Source organism: Coturnix japonica, chromosome 1 (assembly GCF_001577835.2).
Source record: "Coturnix japonica isolate 7356 chromosome 1, Coturnix japonica 2.1, whole genome shotgun sequence".
NCBI lineage: Eukaryota > Metazoa > Chordata > Aves > Galliformes > Phasianidae > Coturnix > Coturnix japonica.
Genome location: NC_029516.1, coordinates 17,902,247 through 17,922,613, shown reverse-complemented (window position 1 = coordinate 17,922,613; position 20,367 = coordinate 17,902,247). Strand labels below are relative to the sequence as shown.

The following is a 20,367-nucleotide window of genomic DNA, read 5'->3' as shown; positions in this document are numbered from 1 at the left end:
ACAGCACTGTGCCGTGTTGCAGAGGTCCTGCTGGGAGAGTCTTGCTGGAACCAGTACTCAATGGAATGAATGGTCGTTATGTACAGCTGCTTAGCTTACCAGGAATTAACGTCATGGTTTGAAAGAAGTAGTCCTAGCTAAAATAAATTTGGCTGAGGCGCTTAACTTCTTAGATCCTCCCTCATGCTATCAGTGACTGGTATCTGACTAAACCTGCAGAAATTTATCAATTAAGGAAAACAAACCAAAAAAGGAATACTTTCCTGCTGTTTTAGTCAGCCAGCTTAGGATACTGAAAAACTCAGAGGCCCTCTTCCAAACTTTGAATATGAATTCAGTGCAGGAAGATGACCTCAAAACTTTGAATATGAATTCAGTGCAGGAAGATGACCAGAATGTTTGTTTTCAGTTCCTCTTTTCTCTTCCCCCGTCACATTTCTTACCTGTGGTTTGCATAGTCATGTGCGCCATCTTGTTTCCATCCCCTGTTCCAAAAGTCAGACTTGTATGTGATCCATACCAGGAACTGCAAATTATGGCCGACCAATATAATTTGTCTTGGTAGACCACCATCAACAGAGTTGAATGTGTTCTCCAAGTAGAAAACGGCATGGTTTGTGATCTGCGTTTTGTGTTTCTGAAGAGTATCCATCAGATCAAAATAATAAAATCTAAATTAGTTTCAGAAACTGGATTAGTCAGGCTTCTTTGGCGACCGGTTTGGTTTTATAATATTTTCCTGTTTTTTCAAGTGTTAGAAGTACTAACATTTGTACGTTACTGAGAAGTCCCCCAGGGAGAAGCTGACAGCCTGAAGATTATGTGAGTGTCATTCATTTTGTGAACGATTGTATCTTAGGTAAGTATCTTCAAAAGATGAGATTTGGATTATCCTTTTTCCCCCCTAAGCTTGTGTTACCTGTCTAATGCTGAGGTGCTTCACAATAAACTTTTTCTGCCCCTGGGAAAACATCCAAGGAGTGAAGTAACAATGCTGGAGCTGAGCGTGATGATGAATCAGATTTGTGCGGAAGGAGAGCTGTGCTTGCTTTAAGCAACGAAGATGAAAACAGTTTGATATTGGCCAATTAATTTTGAATGCATATTTTGTTAATATCAAATTAAGAACATCAAATGTGATTAAAAATATACATATTGTTTTTCATACATCCTTTTTGAAGACAGGAAAGGATAAAATATCCTGGTGTGATGCATAGTGCAGCTTTCCTCTGAGTATATTTTTGAACGTTTCTTAATGAATTAACCTTTCTGCTTCCAGGTCTGTGTTCATTCTTTCAAAATTGTACCTCTTCAGTGAACGAGTTATAATCTTTCCATCCTCTGAGTCTCCTAATTTGAGAAGTCCTTATTACGTGTGTGTTAGCAAGCAGCCATTTCTTCAGAGGGCAGGCTTTGAGGTTTAAACTGGTTCTGTGCTCTTCTGTTCTACTTCTCATGATCTGTGGAGGCAGAAATCCAGATATTCACTGTTTTTTGGGATTCTGGTATTAGGAACCACCCAGAAGTGGTTGTCCAGCACTGGTTGCTTTCAGAAGCCCCACCAGAGGGGAGATGCTGATGGCATACTCCCTACCTCTGTCTGTTCTCTTTGTCTCTGTAGTAGTGTCGGCTGGCTTGCCCACTAAGGGCAATGCAGGGATTATTACTGATCTTGGGTGTCCCCAGGCACACCATTTAACCATTAACCAGGATTAATATCAACTGCTCTGGTATTTGTTTTTCTAGACAAAGACCTTGATTCACTGGGGCTCAGTTCTGGGGATATGTACTGTTTGCCAACAGTCCTGGTTTGAATTATTCACGTTCTTCTGATGCTCTTTTACTCAGTTCCATTGAAGTCTATGGAAAGAGCTTCGTTTAATTCAATATGGTTCATCTTTCAGTCTCTGTATTTATTTTTTGTGTTCTTTCCAACATCTGATTTATATAAAAAGTTACATAAAATCAGAATTTTACCCATGTTGTATAAACCCCGAGGTTCCAGATTGAAATGGAAATGAAAAATGATAGCATAAAGACACAAACCTACTCCATACTGCCTGCTTCTGTGGTGTAGGTTCCAGAAAGACACTTCTGATGCTTCCATCTGACCTGCCTAAAAAAGCCCAAATCCCTCAAATCACACTCTGTCACTCTTTGTTCCAAAGTTTTAAAATTGCATGGTTATCCTTTCACAGTTCAGTGTGTTCCCACAACCCTCATTTCAGCTGGGGGATTGAGATGCTACTAATGTATCTTAGTTGCTGCTTATGTTTTCAAACCACAATATCTGGTATGAGAACTTCTTTAATGATCTCCCCATTGTAGAAGTTATTTTTTCACTTGTACTGTCACAATGGGCCAAACTCTGAGATTCAGATACATGACATAGAGCAGGTATTAGCCTGGTGGCTAGCAGAAAAAGAAGCCATTAAATAAATACAAGATCTGCTCCAAAAGCAATGCCTCCCATTTTATTAGTTTGGCCCATAGAGTCGGAGGCAGATGTTGGTGGTATGGCAACACAGCTTGAACCTTCCTGCTAATATTTCATTAGATGTTGTTGCTTTGTGACACGTGCAACTCTGAAGCAGATCCCAGCTCTGGAGTAGTGTCCTGCCATCTTACTGCCAGGTCTATTGTGAAGTAGAATCACTTCAGGGACTTTGCAAATACAAGTTGGCCGAAGGTTAGCATGCTTTCTCAAAAACCTACATCCTAAGCCAAGAAAGGACTTAATTAAACCGGAACCCTTTTCTATGACACCTAGGGGTGCTGGTAATTGTTCTGTGCAACATGGAGACCATATGATTTCATCAACCTACTTACTACAACTGAATGAGGCAGTTTTTGCCTAATGATGAAATATCTGTTTATAAATGCAAGATACGGTGTCCTCTCTTATGATGAAGAACAAAGAGATGTTTTCCTTTCTTACCATCCAGGACAGATACAAGAAGAGAATTTGTATCATGATTACATAGATGGAAACCCTTGGAAATTGCTTACACTATTAATACTGGACTATTTCTGCACAAAGCCACAGAATGTATGACCTAAGCAGTCACTTAGTCAGAATGGCTTTTTTTTTTTTCCCCCCATAGAATATTTAGCTGGCTTTGTAACATACTGCATGAGCTCTGGAATCTCACTCCAGGGAGCAGAGCAGTCAGTGACAGCAGATGTTCACCTTGCCAGATGAAACATGGTCACATGTTATTCACATATGGGTGCACATTTACAAAGACAAACCAAATCTGAGTTGGGCCTTGAAAACCGAGCACATTACAACATCAAATACATTCAGAAACAAGCAGTTCTTTCACCATCTCCTCATGCATGCGTAAGTAAAATCTAATATTTGGGATGTCCCGGCAATGCACATCTTACAGTGGTAATGAAGAATGGAAAAATATTAACCTTCAAGATACCTCATTTACCCCCAGGGTTCTTCAGGAAGATGGAGTAGATGCATCAGTCATTCAGCTACTTAACTACATCTAACATTTGAGCATAATTTGCATAACTTATAAAGTTTGGCCTTAAAGATGCATTCCTTTCTACTACATGAGAAGAGAATGACATTTTATAGCATTTAAAAGTGAGCTTCCTTTAGAAAGTTGCACAGCTTCCATGGCTGTTGTAACTTTCGGAACACCTGTGAGCTGGATTGGCAAATGGGTCATAATCATAACCTGGGTTGTATTTGAAAAGTGCTTGCATACTTTTGTTCTTTGCAGCTGTTTGGAAAGCTGTGCTGTTAGCGTATACTTAAGCTGGAAATAACCGCATCCTCTGAAGTCAAGGCTTCTTACACACTTAGAATACAAGGTTCCCTTCCACTGGAGGATACTGCTTGCATGGCAGATATTTTGGGCGTAGCAAATAACGCTGCAACAAAAAAAGACATTTTGGTAATTGGAGAACTATTCTAAAGTAGTCTTATCTTACTGATAACACATTGAAAGGAAGATCAGTGATCCTTCACTGTGAATAACAAACACACGGAACAATTAAAAGGTCAAAGTATTCAAAGGAGAATGCATGGCTATGAAGCTGTCATTTGCAGACTACGTACTTCTTCCCTGTGGCTCTTCAGAGTTCTATACTCCATCAGTCAGCTGACTGGATGTCCACAACCTGGACAATCATCTTAGGAGTTAAATATGGCCTCTTAAAAAAACCCGCAAATTGTTCCTTTTTTAAGTATACAAAAACAAACCACACTTCTAATCAGAATAATAATATGTTGTTTCTCTGGACTTCCCCAGAGTCTGATTTCTTCCTTTTCAGTAGGAGGATTATTATTAAGTACAAAAACAAAGATTATGCAACAGTTCAGAAACAGATTTACTTCCAAACATGCAAGCACACACATACAGAAGTTTTTAAGTGGATGTTAAAGTATTTTTAAGTGGCACATGAATATCACTCACTCACTTAAAATTTGTTTCATATGACTGAATGTTTGATGATATGAGCAAGAGGAACTTGGCAGGGTTTTAATTTTAGATCTGCCCTCAGAGAAACGAGGCCAGTGCCAACCCAGTGCCTGAACAAAGTGTTTTTTTCCATGCTAGGCTGAGAGTTAGTCAAAGGATCAATTCGCCAGTGTTTCATTTCCAGAGGGCAAGTAGGCAGTGGAATGCCTTTAGAGTTACTGAGGTATTGATTAGATTTAGTGAAACACAGCTTACAATAATGTGATTTATTTTAGAAGACTTCTGGAATACTGCTGCTTCTGTATTCCTCTCCAAGAGTGTCGTTTAAATGCCAGTCATGGAATACCACAGGGTGCTGAAGAAAAAAAGCAAAAAGAGGGATGTATGTACAGACATAGGTGTTAATTCTTCTTCTTTTTTAATTGTTTTTTTAAAGTAGTCAAGGAATAGCTTACAATTAATATGTTTTTAAAGGATAAGTACTGCATTTTTAATCTATTTTTTCCCCACTGATGTAACTAAAATGATTGGACTGAGGCCTGTTGTGTGAGCTTCAACAAGACCAAGTGCCGAGTTCTGCACTTTGGTCACAGCAACCTCATGCTTGGGGTTACCATACCTGTCTGGGTATGCTATACCTCCAACTAAAGCAAAGTGTCTGGAAAATTGTGTGGAGGAGAACATTCTGAGGGTATTAGCTGACAGCCATCTAAACATCACCCATCTGCTGAGGCAGCAGCTCAAGTGCTGTGCTGTTTTGGGCCCCTCAGTACAAAAAAGACACTGATGCCGTAGAGTGTATTCAGAGAAGGTCAATAAAGCTGGCGAGGAGTCTCAAGCACAGGCCTTATGAGGAACAGCTGAGGGAGTTGGGATTGTTCAGTCTGGAGGAGGCTTTGGGAGACCTCACTGCCTTCTACAACTACTTGAAAGGAGGTTGTGGTGATGTGAGGGTCAGCCTCTTGTCCTGGGTAACTACTGATGTGACAAGAGGGAATTGCTATAAGGTGTGATGGGGAAGTTCAGTTCAAGAAAAACTTTTTCTCCCAAAGAGTGGTTAGACACTGAAATGGGCTGCCCAGGGAGGTGGTGGAGACCCTGTCCCTGGATATGTTCAAGAAATGTTTAGATGTGGCACTGAGGGCTGCGGTTAGTCAGCATGATGAGGATGGGTTGATGGTTGGACTTGATGATTGTAGTGGTCTTTTCCAACATTTATGATTCTGTGATTCTATAAAATGATTGCAATTCGAATTTATTGTCATCACAGCTGCTTATACATTCTCTAGAATGTATATTGCTCTAGGCATTTATGTATAACAATTACATTATAATTTCAGTGACATACAGAGAATTGAAAGGGTGAATGCAGATGTATCTGGAAACTGTAGTAAGGATCCTAAATTCCTATTATAATTCAGATCTCTTCTGAATCAAAAAGGTTGACTGAGTTTAATTGTCTAGTGCATCTAATCCATTCTTTTGCAATCACTGGGTGACTTTCCTGAGGAGTGAAGACAAGTGTTAAGGAAACAATATCCCACTTACCTCCTGCTGTCATGTGCTGGTGTAATACATATTGCTTTATCATATGATCTAATTGCACAAGTTGCCCTTGGCCTAATTCTGCTTTTCCTTTTGTGTGGCTTTTATTTTTCTTAAAAGCTTATATAAAAAAATGACTTCTATCTAAACAAAGAATTATTTAGAAAAAAATCTTAAGGAATGAAGCTTGCTTCCATTGACGCATTGGCACAAATCATTACTATGAGCTCCATTTCAGTTAGATCAGAGATGATGGCTGGATATTTCAGAGCTGGACAAGTACAGAAAATCAGTGGTGCACAGTATTGGTTTGTGATCCATATTACACATGCTTGGGTACTGTGAAATATACTTTGGATATAATCAGGATATAACTGTGCTGTTCAAGGATTTTTTCAGATCTGCTGGGAAATGTGGATTAGTGGCAGGTAGCTGAGAGAGGGAGTATCTGGGGAACAGCAGGAATAAATCAGAAATTCACTCAAGAGAGAAAAACATTGATCCAATAAAGGGCAGAACAAGGCATGTATATCTAAGGAGGTATTTATTTATCGGGATGGAAGTATGAAAAGGAGAATTTTAAATTGAGTTCTGCCATAATCAGGCAAATCTTCACACAGTCAGGGGAAAGTCAGATTGAATATCAGAAGAAGGTCCTTCACAAGAGAGTGACTGGACACTGGTACAGGCTGCCCAGGGCATTGGTCATGGCACCACGCTGCTTGAGTTCAAGGAGCGCTTGGACAGCACTCTCAGACACATGGTCTGATTTTTGATTGATCCTGCGTGGAGTCAGGAATTGGAAGCAGTGCTCCTTATGGGTCCCTTCCAAATCAGGATATGACTGTATGATATTGAACTCTTCACTGTAGGATTGCCAGGGCAAAGGCAAATTTGTATCAGCACTTTCCTAGCGCTAGGCAATCCTGTCTTTCAGTCGGTGCTCAGGAAAGGCTTAATGACTGTGAATACTGTCTTAAACCTGCAGACTTAGGAATGATCACAGAGAATTGTTCATCTAAACATACTTCACTGGTTCACGAAGAGTGGAACTGATTTCTCACTATTCTCAAAGTGTCTTTACATTCTCTTGACGTGAAGCTTCAAGGTATCTAGTGTGTGAGGAATGGTAAACTTTTGTCTTAAGCTGGTGTCATTGTCCAGAGTGAAGGATAGAAGTAGGGGTATATTCTAAGGATGTGACTTTTCTCTCAAATTTGATGTTGATTCTGCTTTGTATGAGCAAGTCTCCACATGACTTTCTCTGCATGGACATTATGAACACCACTGGATGTCTTTTTTCTTTTAAATAAAAACAAACAAACAACACCAAAACAACTTAGTTTCTTTTCTCCAAAAGAAAGCATCCCAATCTAAGCAAAGGAACTATTATTCTCCAGCCAAAACCCATTTCCCTCTTCCGTGTCAATACAGCTGTCAGATATATCTTACAGTTACAAAGTCCTTAAGCTGCGGAATGTTTTCTATTGTAATTATATATGTGCTTAGACAAAGTGTTGAGAGATGCCACCAATACCTCTTTTTAATTTATTTTATTTATTTATTTTATTTATTTTTTAAGGTTCTGAGTGTTGTAGTGAAATGAAAGTCAAACAGTTTCTTGGAATACTAACAGACGTTGCTTGCCTCGAGAGTGACACCTACCTTGAGCAGATGGTGCCAACATTTCTGTGCAGCATTTGCCACAACTCTGTGTGCACGGAAATGCACAAAGAGGCCCTCTGGCAAAATGTTTCCTTTTTATTCTGTATTGAAGACATTTACAGAGTAGCTGACTGTCCTGCCATACTCAGTGAAAAGAAATGAATTACTTTATCTTTACTACTCTATTGTTCAGTACATTTCTGCTACTGCAATTAGCTGCTTTAAATCTCAGCCTAAAAATTAGATTAGGACAATGAATAAGTCTTCACATTGCAAAATTTTAAAAGAAAGAAAACAGATATGAAGAGATTCAGATTGTTTTTAAAGTATGTTGAAACTGCTGGAATACAAACATATTAAAATAGTATTGCTGCCGTTGTTCCCTTTAGATTCACAGGAGATATCTGCTTTCAAAGTATAATGTCAAGTATAGCATAAAAATGTGTCTTTTTCAGGTAGTTTGCCAGGAAGAAATGAGACATTCTGTTACTACCTAAAATCTTATAGAAGATTTGTGTGCTTCTTGAGGCATTCAGAATGACATGCAAGACGTGCAGTATTTGCATAGCAAACATGTTATGTTAGGGGTTTGTGCATGTAGCTGAGGCACACAGAGAAAGAAGTTAAATGAGGAAAGAACCCATTCACAAGAGCTAGATTAAAATAAGAAGCTTATGCCCATGCTGGAAATATCCCTCTTGGGATACTGTGCTTCTCCAGATAAAAAAATAATTGTAGCATCATCCGTAACAGCCTGTGTTGCAGAGGTTTAGATAGATTCAAATTAATGACAGTGTTCCTCAAGAATCTAGGAAGAACAGGGGGGTGTTCTGCCAAAAAAACTTGTTTCAGGAACTTGTTTAATGCACTGTTTTGGTCAGGTTCTGTTTAAAAAGTGTCTGTGGCTTCTTTACATGTAGTGCTGATGTCCGTGTTTTGTGTATAAATCTGGGGATGAGAGCACACATCCTAGAGGATGAACCCTTGGGGCCAGAGTGATTCTCAGCTTGGAGGGGTTTTCAAACTTCTGTCTGCAGTCCCTGAACTGTCAGTTCATAGGCGAATGGCTGAGTCATCTTCAAGTGGAATGTTTTATCTTCAGGCATCTTCAAGTGCACGTTTCTAGTCTTTACATTGTTATTATTTGTGTGAATTTGCATTAATCCAGCCACTATTAATGCAAAATGCTTGGCTCTGATCTTCTTTTTGATATTTAAGTGTGTGAAGAGGAGATATCATTGCCTTTTAAGAGAAGAACCATGGGAACAAAGTATATCTTTGCAGTTATCAATCAGCTCTTAAGGAGGCACATGGTTTAAGTTCACTCTCTCAGCACTTGTCCATAGCCACACACCAGGCAGCTGGCCAAGTTGCTTGCAGTTATGGGCACTCTTCTCAAGCTCTACACACCTCAGGTACTACGAAGAGAGACTGGTATCTAGCTCAGCTTCAGGTTCCTTTCTGAGGAAGAAGTGCCTAAATTGCAGCTTAAGCAGCTACAATCACTGGAAGTCTAAAAGTGCTTGCTACGTGTAGGCTGCTGTAATCGAAGTATACTATGCATCTCTCTAACAATTATTTTCAAGCTGTAGGATTCAGCTGAAATTAGGTTTTTACTCTCTGAAAGTGCACAGAATAATAAGCAGAAGATGGCATGATCTGTCTGTGGAAACACTTTCACGTGGGAGAAAACATGCAAATGCTGCAGTTCCTTTTGCACAGCTCCACTACAGAAGCGTTCTTATCTATTTCTGAACGCCTGCTCCAATCCTGGAAGCGATAAAAGTGATAACTGGTAGCAGTGTCTTATGTCCGTATGTCTGAAGTCATTCAGAGCTTATACCAGAGGCAGTATCCATTAGAGAATGACTGTGGGTTCCTTTGGATTATGTAGGTGAAGTAAAAGTAATTACATGCATTTCTCACATGATACATCTTTACTTCAGATGCACTTCCATGTCAGATGCCATTCTGTCAGATAGCCCCTCTGCTGCCATCCATCACATGGCAACAACCTCTTCTTAAATTCCTTTATCAAAACAGAAACCTGGCTGTGTTCAGTCAGTGTATCAAATGGCATACAATTATTTGCCATCACCTGAGTCAGCACTGCGTTGTGCCCTCCCAGTGCCCTGGTCTCAGCCCATAAAGTGCCAGTCCCACAGTGATGTTCAGGGGGTGCTGGGTGCACAGGCTGCTTGGCAGGGCACTGCTGCTGCCACGATGGCACAGGGCAAAGGGTGGCTGAAAGGCAGGCTGGCCAGGCCACAAGTGGCCGACTTAGTACATGCCCTGGGTGTGTGGGCTCACTCAACCCAGGAGATGCAGGCAAACTTCTATAAAACTGCAGCTCCTTAGTGGCTCTGAATCATTCTGAATATTTTGTTCTAATGACTGTAGTACCCCACATGGATCTCCTCCAAAACTTGCCTAGCATGACAAGAAGCTGTTGAGTTATAAACACTCAGCTGTCTTTTGGTTAATGTGAGAGGTCCTGGGGCAAGATGTCTGCTCCGTGGTACAGGCAGTGTGACAGCACACTGAGTTCAAAGAAGAAGCATGCAGCTGTGCTGGCTATGGCCCTTCATTTCAAGAAGCTGTAATAATAATATGTGTGCCTGTGTTGGTGAGGCATGAAAGTATGTAGTGCTGTACCACAGGATACTCTTGCAAAATGTAGTGTGAATATGGCTATTGTGGAACAAAGAAGGCTGGGACTTCTCTGGTTTGGATGTGACAGGGTCATTCCTACCAGCCTAGGCAGTGATGTGTTCATCTGAACAAAGTCAGTACGTGTGTAGCCAGGTTGAAATTTATGTAGATTTCTGAACTTAAACTCCTACAAAAGAAGTCACAATATCTGACTACTTGGGTATATCTAGCAATATGCTTATCTTAACTTTTGTTTCCAGATAATACTCATTGTACATACTTGAGAATGGTGGTATCTCTTGAGATACCAGGATACAAATCACATGAGAATGGAAATAGAAATTGTGCTGTCAGTGCTGCTGACCAAAGCATTTGTCTGGTGACAGAAATGTGCTAAGAAACACCAGAGAGAGTGAGAAAGGAGAAAATGTAATAATAGAGAGTGACACTAGTCACTTCTATGGAAATGAAGGAGTGTTACCCTGAGGGTTGATAGAGAAACTTAATCAGTATAAGCACTATAAATGACTTAAGCGCATTAAATGACTTTTGCTTAGAGCAGGTCATCATAGACCCCATAGGAAGAAAAGAGCTCTTGGTTCTTTTCCAAGCTGCCACTTAAAAAGCCACTCTTCAATAGAGGCACAAGTTCAACATCCAAAAACTGTGCAACGCTGAAGTTTGAATAAAAAGGTAACTAGATAAAATGAACAAGTGTTCAAAAGGCACTTAAAAGAAGCAACTGAAAGGGTTGAACTAGACAAAATGAACAAGTGTCCAAAAGGAAATCAAAAGGAGCAACTTCAAGCATAGAAGCTTTCCAGGCTCATAGATTTTGTTTTAAAGTAATATAGTGAAAGCTCAGAAGAGAACATACTTAAGATATCTCCCGAAACTCCTCCAGTAAGTCATCATTAGCAAATTTAATGAATGAGTAGTTTTAAGAAAGGTGAAATATACTATCTTTTTTTTTTTTTTTAAACCAAAGATGAGAATGAAGACTCATAAGGAGTCTACAGAGCTGGCTAGAAATGGAGATGTGAAAGGACACCTTATGCTTAAAGCATCTGAAGGCACAATGAAGTTCTTGCTTGCAGTAGTGTTCATTACAGGGAAATATACTAAAGGGTAAGCTGGTGGAAATGTCTCAGAGTCAGTGTTCTACAGGGTCCCATAAATTGCAATTGAAGCCGAAGTTGCAAAACGACTAACAGTGGTGTATGCTGAACTGGCTTTTCTGCAGTAAATATACTGGTAAATGTGATACGCCAAGGGAGAGGCACAATGCCTTTTTGTTGGAAGCAAATCATGCCACTGATGTTTCGGCCAACATCACTGTGCTATTGTATTAATGGTCTTTGGGCTGATTGCTCCTGAACAGTACTGAGTAGGACCTCCATGTTATAAAAGGGTATAGTGAAAATTAGGAGGTATATTCTTAATTTTAAAAATAATATTAATAATAATAATAAGGCAATGCTCAACTTTGTAATGCAAGAACAAGAGAAGAACCCTACTGACCCATTTAGAAGCAGTTTAAACTCAAAACAAAGCAAGTAAACATAGTTTTATAGTGTAACTCATTGCCATAGGGTAATTAGAAGGATAAATAGATGCCATTTGTACAAATGTTATTACAGACGTTATTGAACAAATTCATGTAAGAAAGGTCCAGAAATAGCTATTCAAAATAGTGACATTCACATGGCTTTCAGTTCAAGAAATTCATAAGTTATGGATCACTGGAACTTGGAAGTATTTATGTAAAAAATATTCATAAAAGTAACATATTATATTTAATTACTATCTTCTTTTGTCCAAGTATGTGCTCTGGATCTTGCTTGCCATTGGAGAGTAGACTGGGTGGATTTCATGTGTGGATCTGATGAAGTGCATTTTTATGTTTACAAGTGATGACATTTACTTGTTATTTTTTAGCCAAAATAATCTAATGACAATTTGGGCAGTAATGTGACTGTTACCACTTTTCATCTTAAAATAAAATAAAATAAAAAAATTGGAAAACCAACAAACTGGACTCATGTGACAGTGTCGAAAATACTGAAATACAAATGCAGTAGTAGACATCATCTCTAACCAAAAGAAATATTGGTAATGCTTCATCCTATCAGATGGAGTTAAATGTGATTCTTCTACTGTTATTAATGTGAAAATTTTAATTAGAGCATGGAAGGTGTGTGTTCTAGCCCTGTCCTGCTGGAGGATATCCCTAAGTTGTCAGCAAACCCTCTTTGGAGTAATACTTCTCTATTCCACCTCAGGCATAACATACCACATATCCTCCATATGAACCAGAAGTGTGTGTTATTGAATACATATTCCCTGCGGTTGATTCTTTGTTAAGATAGCACCAAGAAATGCATTCCTAAGCTATGTATTATTGAGGTGTTGTAGCTCTTTCATACACAGCTTTAAGAGCTGGTGGTGGTCAGCTTCTTCAGCAAAGCCTAATTCACAAATGTGATGAAAATCCAAAAACTGGAGGTAGGCCAATAGGACAAGAGGCTTCTGTCGATACAATATACAATATGCAAAATAAATCCAAGACACAGATTCCTAGGAAAAAAGAAGCTGTTTTTCTTCTTGATGAAAAGCAAGAAATGAGTCTTCGAAGACTATTTATCCCAACACAAATATTCTTTTTTTTTTTTCTTTTCTTTTTTTTTTCTTTTTTTTTTTTTAAAGATACATTTTTATTTTGGTGCATTAGAAAACCAAGAAAGGCAGTAGACACAATAGTAGACAATAATGCGTTTTGATTTCAGTGAAGTTGCCTGCTAGAAACAAAATTCCCATAAATATACAGAATTAGAGAAAAGAAATGCACTAAACTTCATTCAAATCTGACATGGTGAAACCCAAAAGAAAAAGGCTTTTACTGCAATTGTCAGAAATTCAAGTTTCTCATTTTTCAGTAAGGCACACAATAAATGAACTGAGCATGCTTTATATTTCCCACAACCAGCAATTTTCTGTCTTTGGAAACTTTCAGTGGGAGGAGTTGAAAGGTGCTGTGGGAGGGACTAAAATTCATACTGAAGTTTTGGCTTGAGAGAGAGAATTGTCAGAGTAGAAGATTTCTTCTGACGTTTTTCTTTTCCCTTTTCCCTTTTACTTTTTCTTTTTCTTTTGTTTTTGTTTTCAGTTTAGGATGATAAGTGTTCATGTTCTGATTCTTCTTATAATTCTATTTTGGAATTATGATTGTCATATTATTCCCAGGATTGAAGAATGTGGACTTTCATGTTCTCAGGTAACCTCTTACTTGTTCTTTGCTACCTCTTAATATAACAGTTGTATTCTGATATAATAATTGTAAACAAAGCAATAAAGGAAAAGTCAAAACATATTTCAACTGTCCTGACCATTTACTTTGTATTCCTGTCATTCTGCATTAAGTATCTGAAATGGCAATGATGACTTTTATAAGAAAATTAGGAATTGCTCTCTTTCCAGCTCTTGTTTTTGTTATTACCTTAAAAAAAATGACTTGTGTTTGGAGAGCAGTAATGAAACTGATTTAATTTACATTAATTACTTTGGAGATTCGATTTTTACAACAGCAGTGGTGTCAAAGAGGTGACAGGAGGAGGAATGGGAAGTTGCAGAAATTGCTAATTATGTTAGTCATATAGGAAACACAGATTTTCCTGTGAATAAATGGATTAAACTTGAGGAACAGTAAAACCTGTTTTTCGTTTTGTGGAATGAATGTGACTGGACTATTGCATTTAATGACTTATGTATGTGCGAAAAATTGGAGTGTGGATTATACTCATCACTTCAAAAGCTTTGAATTCTGAATGCTTCCAAATATCCCCACAAAGGGGCAGCATAGGGACATTCTGCTTCTGTTGGCTTTCAGAAAGTTCAAAAATATGGAAAGACATATCAGAAAATAAAAGTATAGGGCATAAATAACAGGCTATCTGATATTTTCAGTCTGAGTAAGCAAGGATAGCTATGTAGTTGCTATGGAGAAGTGGAATTAATTTCATAAAAGAATTTGGCTGAATGTGGACTTCTGCTTGAAAATACCACAGTACTCTGCAGTCCCTGGGACAGACAGCTGGGACATACTAAGCACTGTCTAAATGTGATAGTGTTGTCTAGATATTGTCAGTATGTTACAGCAGTTAACTCTGTATTTTATATGTGTATTCTAGGATGTATCTGGAGTGAAGATGCTTATAAAACACTGGAGTTGAGAGGAAATAAATTCTCTATTTCAAATACTGTTTTATATTCCTGAATTGAAATTCTGTGCAGTCTCACCACCTTTAGACATTGCTTTTAAAATTATAAAATGTAGTAATCAGAGATCCATTTCTGGATGTACTTGAGCACTTCCCAGCAAATTATGTACTTCTGAATGTAAAGGTGCAGGCATTTAAAAGTATCTATTCTCCCTGGTCTACAATGAGTATTTAAAAAAGGTCTAACTTTCTTATTTATTTCTCCAGAGTGGTTTGCTCTCAGACACAGAATGTGAAAAACAACAATGATTTTTAATCTGGAGCCCTAGGGAGGCATCCTTCTCTGTCCTATCATAGGTATCTATTTTAGGAAGGCTGGTTCACTAGCTGCCTAAGATGTTGACATAAAGAAAGGACCCCTTTCTTTGCCTTCCAGATATTGTATTGCAACTTTCCAGTGCTGAAGGTTGGATAAATGAGAAATGTCTATATATATCTTTTTTGTTTTCAGCTTACAAGGAAAACACATTCTTTCCAGTGTAACAGAATCAAGTATAAACACCATCTGTGATGTTAAAAGATAGAATTTCAGTTCATGTTCTGTATGTTATGTTTCTGCTAGTTGTATTCAGTAGAATCTTGAATGTATTAATGACTTTTTAAGACAAAAATGTTGTCTTACTGGAAACAATAATGATCTCAACAGGACAAATTACTGCCAGCTTAGCATTTGCAATCCAGTGCAAAGCGTTTTGAGCATTTTGAACTCAAGAGTCTCGTGACTAGGTTCTTAGAGAAAACTCCCTCTTCCTTTTCCAATGGAAACAACATCAGTTTTTCTACATAAACCCTTACAATTCCATGGTTTCAATCTTATTCCTACCTGATTTGCTTTAACAAGCTGTGCTTTATGTTCTCTGTGATTCAGAACTCAATGGTCTTTGTCACAGCACTAGCCAGGGGTTACCGCTAGTCTTTCAGTGAATGTCCAGTAAAGCCCGTTGTCTTCTTCTATAGCACACAGGTCTTAAGGTAGATAATTAATAGAAGTTAATTGAATTAACTTCACTAGCAATTTACTTAATGAAATAATGAGAAACTGTGATTTTAAAGGTATAAGATGCTTTCTGTTGCTGTTATAGATGTATATTATAGGCATTCTTTGTCCTTTATGAAATCTTCCCATAAGTCTGCATAGTGATTTTCTCTTCTGCAGAGTCAGCCTTGCGGTTGTATGGTTCCTCATAAAGTAATAGGGAAACAGAAAGCTTTTTCACCTTTTTTTCTACATTTTTCAAGCTGTGGGTATTGTCAGAGGGATTTTGAGAAGGTTCAGGAGCTAAAAATGTTGAGTTTGACCACCAGACTGGACTTTAGAGTGACAGTGTCTCCTAAGTATTTATAAGCAGTTTTGACTTCCTTGGATACTCGTTAGCAAAGTAGGGCTTTGGTTACACTTAGGAGGGAAATAGCAACCTAACTGTTTTGAGGTATGTTACCTAATAAAACCTTTATACTCGGCTGTTTAGAGTTTGGATCCTACTGCAACTTAACAAATCATTCTTAGCTTACCAGGAGCATTTCAGCAAGGCATTTTTGCCTTATACAATATCCAGGTACCATTACTATAGCACAAATTACTTTATCCAGTCTAGGAAAGAGGAAACAAAAGATCACTTCATATTTATGCAAGTATTATGCAAGCATGAAAATATACAGTTGTGGTTGAATGATGGCAAAGAAACATACAAGTTTTTATTATGCATTGCAATTTTTTTTCTTCTTTCTTATTTCAATGTCTTTAAAGCTTGCATTATATTCTGGTATTTGAAGGTTAACTACCATGGGCTTGGTCTTCAGACCTCACCCAAAAGCAAATACAACTATCAACCAAGATTCTCTGTAGAAGCACAGGGGAATCCCAGCCTGCAATTGATACTGTGTTTGTGCTCTACTTGCTTTACAATCCACATTGTTTGCAGGCTGTACACAAAGGAATAAGCTTACGCCAAGTTTGACTCAACAGCTGGTAAAGATCATGAGCACTACATTTTAAAAACTTTCCAGAAAACAATGAAATAGTATGAGTATTGTCTGCCTTTAAGTGTAGCAACATTTCCGAAGTTCACAAATAAAGAAGAAATGAATGAAGAAAAGAAACTGAATGTGGGATTTTCCTCCAACTTTAAAGGTTATTGGCAAACAGTTTTTGATACAGCTGTTGTCTGTTCATGCTACTCATAGTGCAAATATGTAGTGTTTCTTGTTTGCATATTTATATAATGGATCAGACTGTTCTGACTGAATACTACACACTACAAAACCAGTGATATATTACAACTCGCAGGCTACTAACTCAGCTGACATAAGTTGATTGTTCTTTGTCAAGGTAAGCAATTTGTATTTTAAAAGTAATCTTAAGACACTCAACAGTGTAAATGAATATCTAGTATCTGGTTTTATCAGACTGTGATGTATCAGCATGAAGACAAAAGAATGGAAGAATTGCCGCAGGTGTTTTTGTGTGTGAAGGTGTATCAATGACTGGAGGACACGTGTAAAAAATATGAAAAATATACTCTGCTAACATCTGCTGCTTTGCAGTGCAATCCATGAGAGCATGCCATTAATGGAAAGCCTGGGTTTTACATCCCTGCCTGTCAATGACTTATTTGTGTGAGCCTAGTCAAGTAGTTTTGCCTCTACAGTTTTCACAAGTACAGAATAGTGCTGACTTTTCTGTGTGATGTGTCTTAATTACATTTTTTACATTTGCTCCTTTGAATACTATAATTAAATATTAAGTTTTTATTAGTCAAAACAGTCATACTTAAGAAGCTCTTAAATCACTTTATTAGAGTGATATCAACCCATTTTCTTTCCTGCTCTGCTCGTAGTCTGGAGAGCTGCTATTTAGCAAGGTTATGTATCTGTGTTTTGCAGGATCAAAAATAGCTTGGCAATGACAGGGGACTATTAGCTTTTATGTTTCCTGCTGTTTCCTGTGCTATTTATTGGTTATCATCTCATTTCTTCACCCCTAATAAAAGAGTCAGATACAGATACAAACAGGGTCTTAAACTCTCAAATGTTCCTCATAGTTAAAGGATCTGTTACCACTTCTTTCAGGAGAGGTGAAGATGGAGAAAGGTCTGCAGTTCAAAACTTGCAAAAAATGCAGCAGTAGCTCTTATTTCTTTCTTTCTCACTTCTCCTTCCTCGAGAACTCTGGGAAGAAATTACAAGGTTGGGAAGGAGATGAACCGCTGCAGTAGCAAAAGCAAAGGCACTACAGACAGTCATGAAAGTTTGGGACACAAAACTAGCTGATTTTGAAAATGGACCTCACAAGGTGTCCTGAACTTCAAATACAAGGCACTACTATATGTAATTTGGTCTGAATTGTGGCTTCAAATCTCAAAATCATGGAATAGTTGAAGTTGGAAGGGACTTCTAGAGGTCATCTTGCCCGACCCCTATGACAGTGAAAGGAGATTACCAGGATTGTGCCCATTTGACTTTTAAATATTTCCAAGGAAGAAGATAATTTAAGCAGGACAAATTTTGCAGAGAGAGATAGTAACTTATTCTAGAGAAGATGGTGTGACCTAGATGGAATTCTTGCCGTGAAGTCAAGAATTGGCTTAATTTGTAAATTTGCAGGAGCTGGCAGTACTGTACCTATTACTTTGTCATGTTGAGTTATACAGTTTCATTCTCCTACACTTGACTGAATACCTGTGCTGGTGAGAGAATCAGGAGTGATCCAAAATGAGTAGAACTAAGAAGAGGTTTTAAATAATTCCTTTCTTCAGATAGTCTTTGATTGTCTGCTGTCTTTTTGTTGTTTGCCCCAGCATTGAGAAGCTCCCAGATAGGTAGAAAACTTGGACTGAGGGAAGGAAGTAAAAGTTTTCTATCACTGATTGAAAATCATTTGATTTTGGGGAGCCATGAATTCTCAGGTGCATTACGATGGGTACCAAACTGTAAAAAGCAGGAACCCACATGTAAAATTGTATGTGTCGTGATAGCATCATCCCCAGAGTAGATGCCTTGTTTTATACATCAATTTTGGCACAGATCAATCATAAAGTTATAAAACATCCCAGCCCAGATCCAACTTTTTTAAGCAACGGAGCCTGAATGAGATTCTAGTACCCTGTCCAGTTGCATCTTAAAAAACTCCAATGCTGAGGACTTCATCCTGTTCCTGTGTAGGCTGTTGTTTCTTTCTTATATAAAGAATAAACCTTTCCTGGTAAAACTTGTACCTTTTGTTGTTTGGCTTCTCCATGTGGCTTCTTGTGAGATAAGAGCCTCTGTCCTCTTCATAGCCACCCTTTAAATACTGGGAAACTGAAAATGTCATTCCTGAGACATCTTTTCTTCAACAAACTCCTTCAGTATTTCATCGTAGAACTTCTCCAGTCATTTGATCATCTTCATAAATAATTTTATAGCACTTTTCTACTTTCCAGAAACCTTATTTATTTGTAAAAGTAAATTTTTTTTTCTTCAATTTTGACAACATTTATTAGATGTTTTTTGAAGACCAGTACAATAGTTGACTTCTTAAAAGTTTAGATAAAACAAAAACCAGAAAATGTTCATAAACAGTAGTGTGTGGCAGAGGAGGTTCCAGAGTAGTTCTGAGCTACTTGGCTAGGAATGATCACAGGACCAGTACATTCATGTATACTCAGCTGGCTCATCATCTCCCTGACTCTGCCTTCACAGATATCTGATTTTACTGGGCCTGGATTTTGTAAAGTTGTGAATGATCTGGAAAGTCACAGTGGCTAATAATGCTGAGCATGCTAATTGATTGCCTATGGAGCTTGTAGAGGTCTTCTCACATGCTAGGCAAATCTCAGATAAAGGTCACTCTTCCTAAGGCAGAAGTGATGAGTAGATGGCATCTTGAATTTTTTTCTAACCACAGTGTCTCTATCTTTATGTGCAACTTTGTCTTTTGGGGGATCTAAAGACAGTCATATTCAAGTCATAATTAACTTACTGCTTTGATCCAAAGACCCATTTTCATCTATTGTATGTGTCATCCTTTCAGTATGCAAAATACAGGACTCACAATTTCATTCAGGAAGTGTCTGCACAAAAGCGAATGAAGTTTAAGTTTCACTTAATGAATGATCAGCGGCTATTTCTCCTGCAGGAAAGTGTTTCGGATTAGTTACTTTGAATATGTGTGGCAAGTTTCAATACCTTCTGGAAAACTGATTGTTTTGGAATTGTCTCTACTTGCCTACATATTTTCAGAAAGTATGAATCATATAAACACCATTGTACAATACTAGATCTGCATTCAGTGTCTTTTCTTGGAAAAGCATTGAGGAAATAGAACTTATTAAAACTGCCTCCAATTTTGTTTTTCCCTTTCATTCCTGTGTATGAAAACTTCCTTGATCTTTTTCCCACTTCCTCATCTTCCTGACCTGCTGTTCTCCCTTCTGTGATGGTAATGACAGATTTCTTCATTGCTTTACAAATATTAATATCTTTGTATTATGATTTTTATTATTTCTACTTTTTTTTTCCTTCTTTTTTTTTTTTTTTAAATTTTAGCAATTCTCATTGGAGTATCAAGCTTAATGCTGAATTTTGATCAGCAGCACATGTACTTTTCATTTTTTCCCTTGATTTTCATGTATTATTTTTCTGCAGGATATCATAGAATGGCTTGGGTTTGAAGGGACCTCAAGGATCATCAAACCCCAGTGCCCCTGCAGGGCCACCGGTCTTCATATCAAATACTTGATCAGGACAGATATGATATAGAATATAGTTTTAGATCTTGGTCACATCTGTGTTAGCATCTAGTCTGC

At 38.0% G+C, this 20,367-nt stretch overlaps 1 protein-coding gene across 2 annotated transcripts in view; it reads left to right on the top strand.

The window, feature by feature from the left end:
• The first annotated feature begins 13,060 nt into the window (after positions 1-13,060).
• IL17REL (interleukin 17 receptor E like) overlaps positions 13,061-20,367 on the top strand; it is a 43,782-nt gene continuing 36,475 nt past the window's right edge. The window contains exon 1 of one of the 2 annotated variants that reach the window (XM_015852306.2): positions 13,061-13,578. In XM_015852306.2, coding sequence (XP_015707792.1) covers positions 13,477-13,578 — 102 coding nt within the window. In that variant the 5' untranslated portion in view covers positions 13,061-13,476. The remainder of the gene's footprint in view (positions 13,579-20,367) is intronic. The other variant, XM_015852315.2, reaches the window with a different exon arrangement.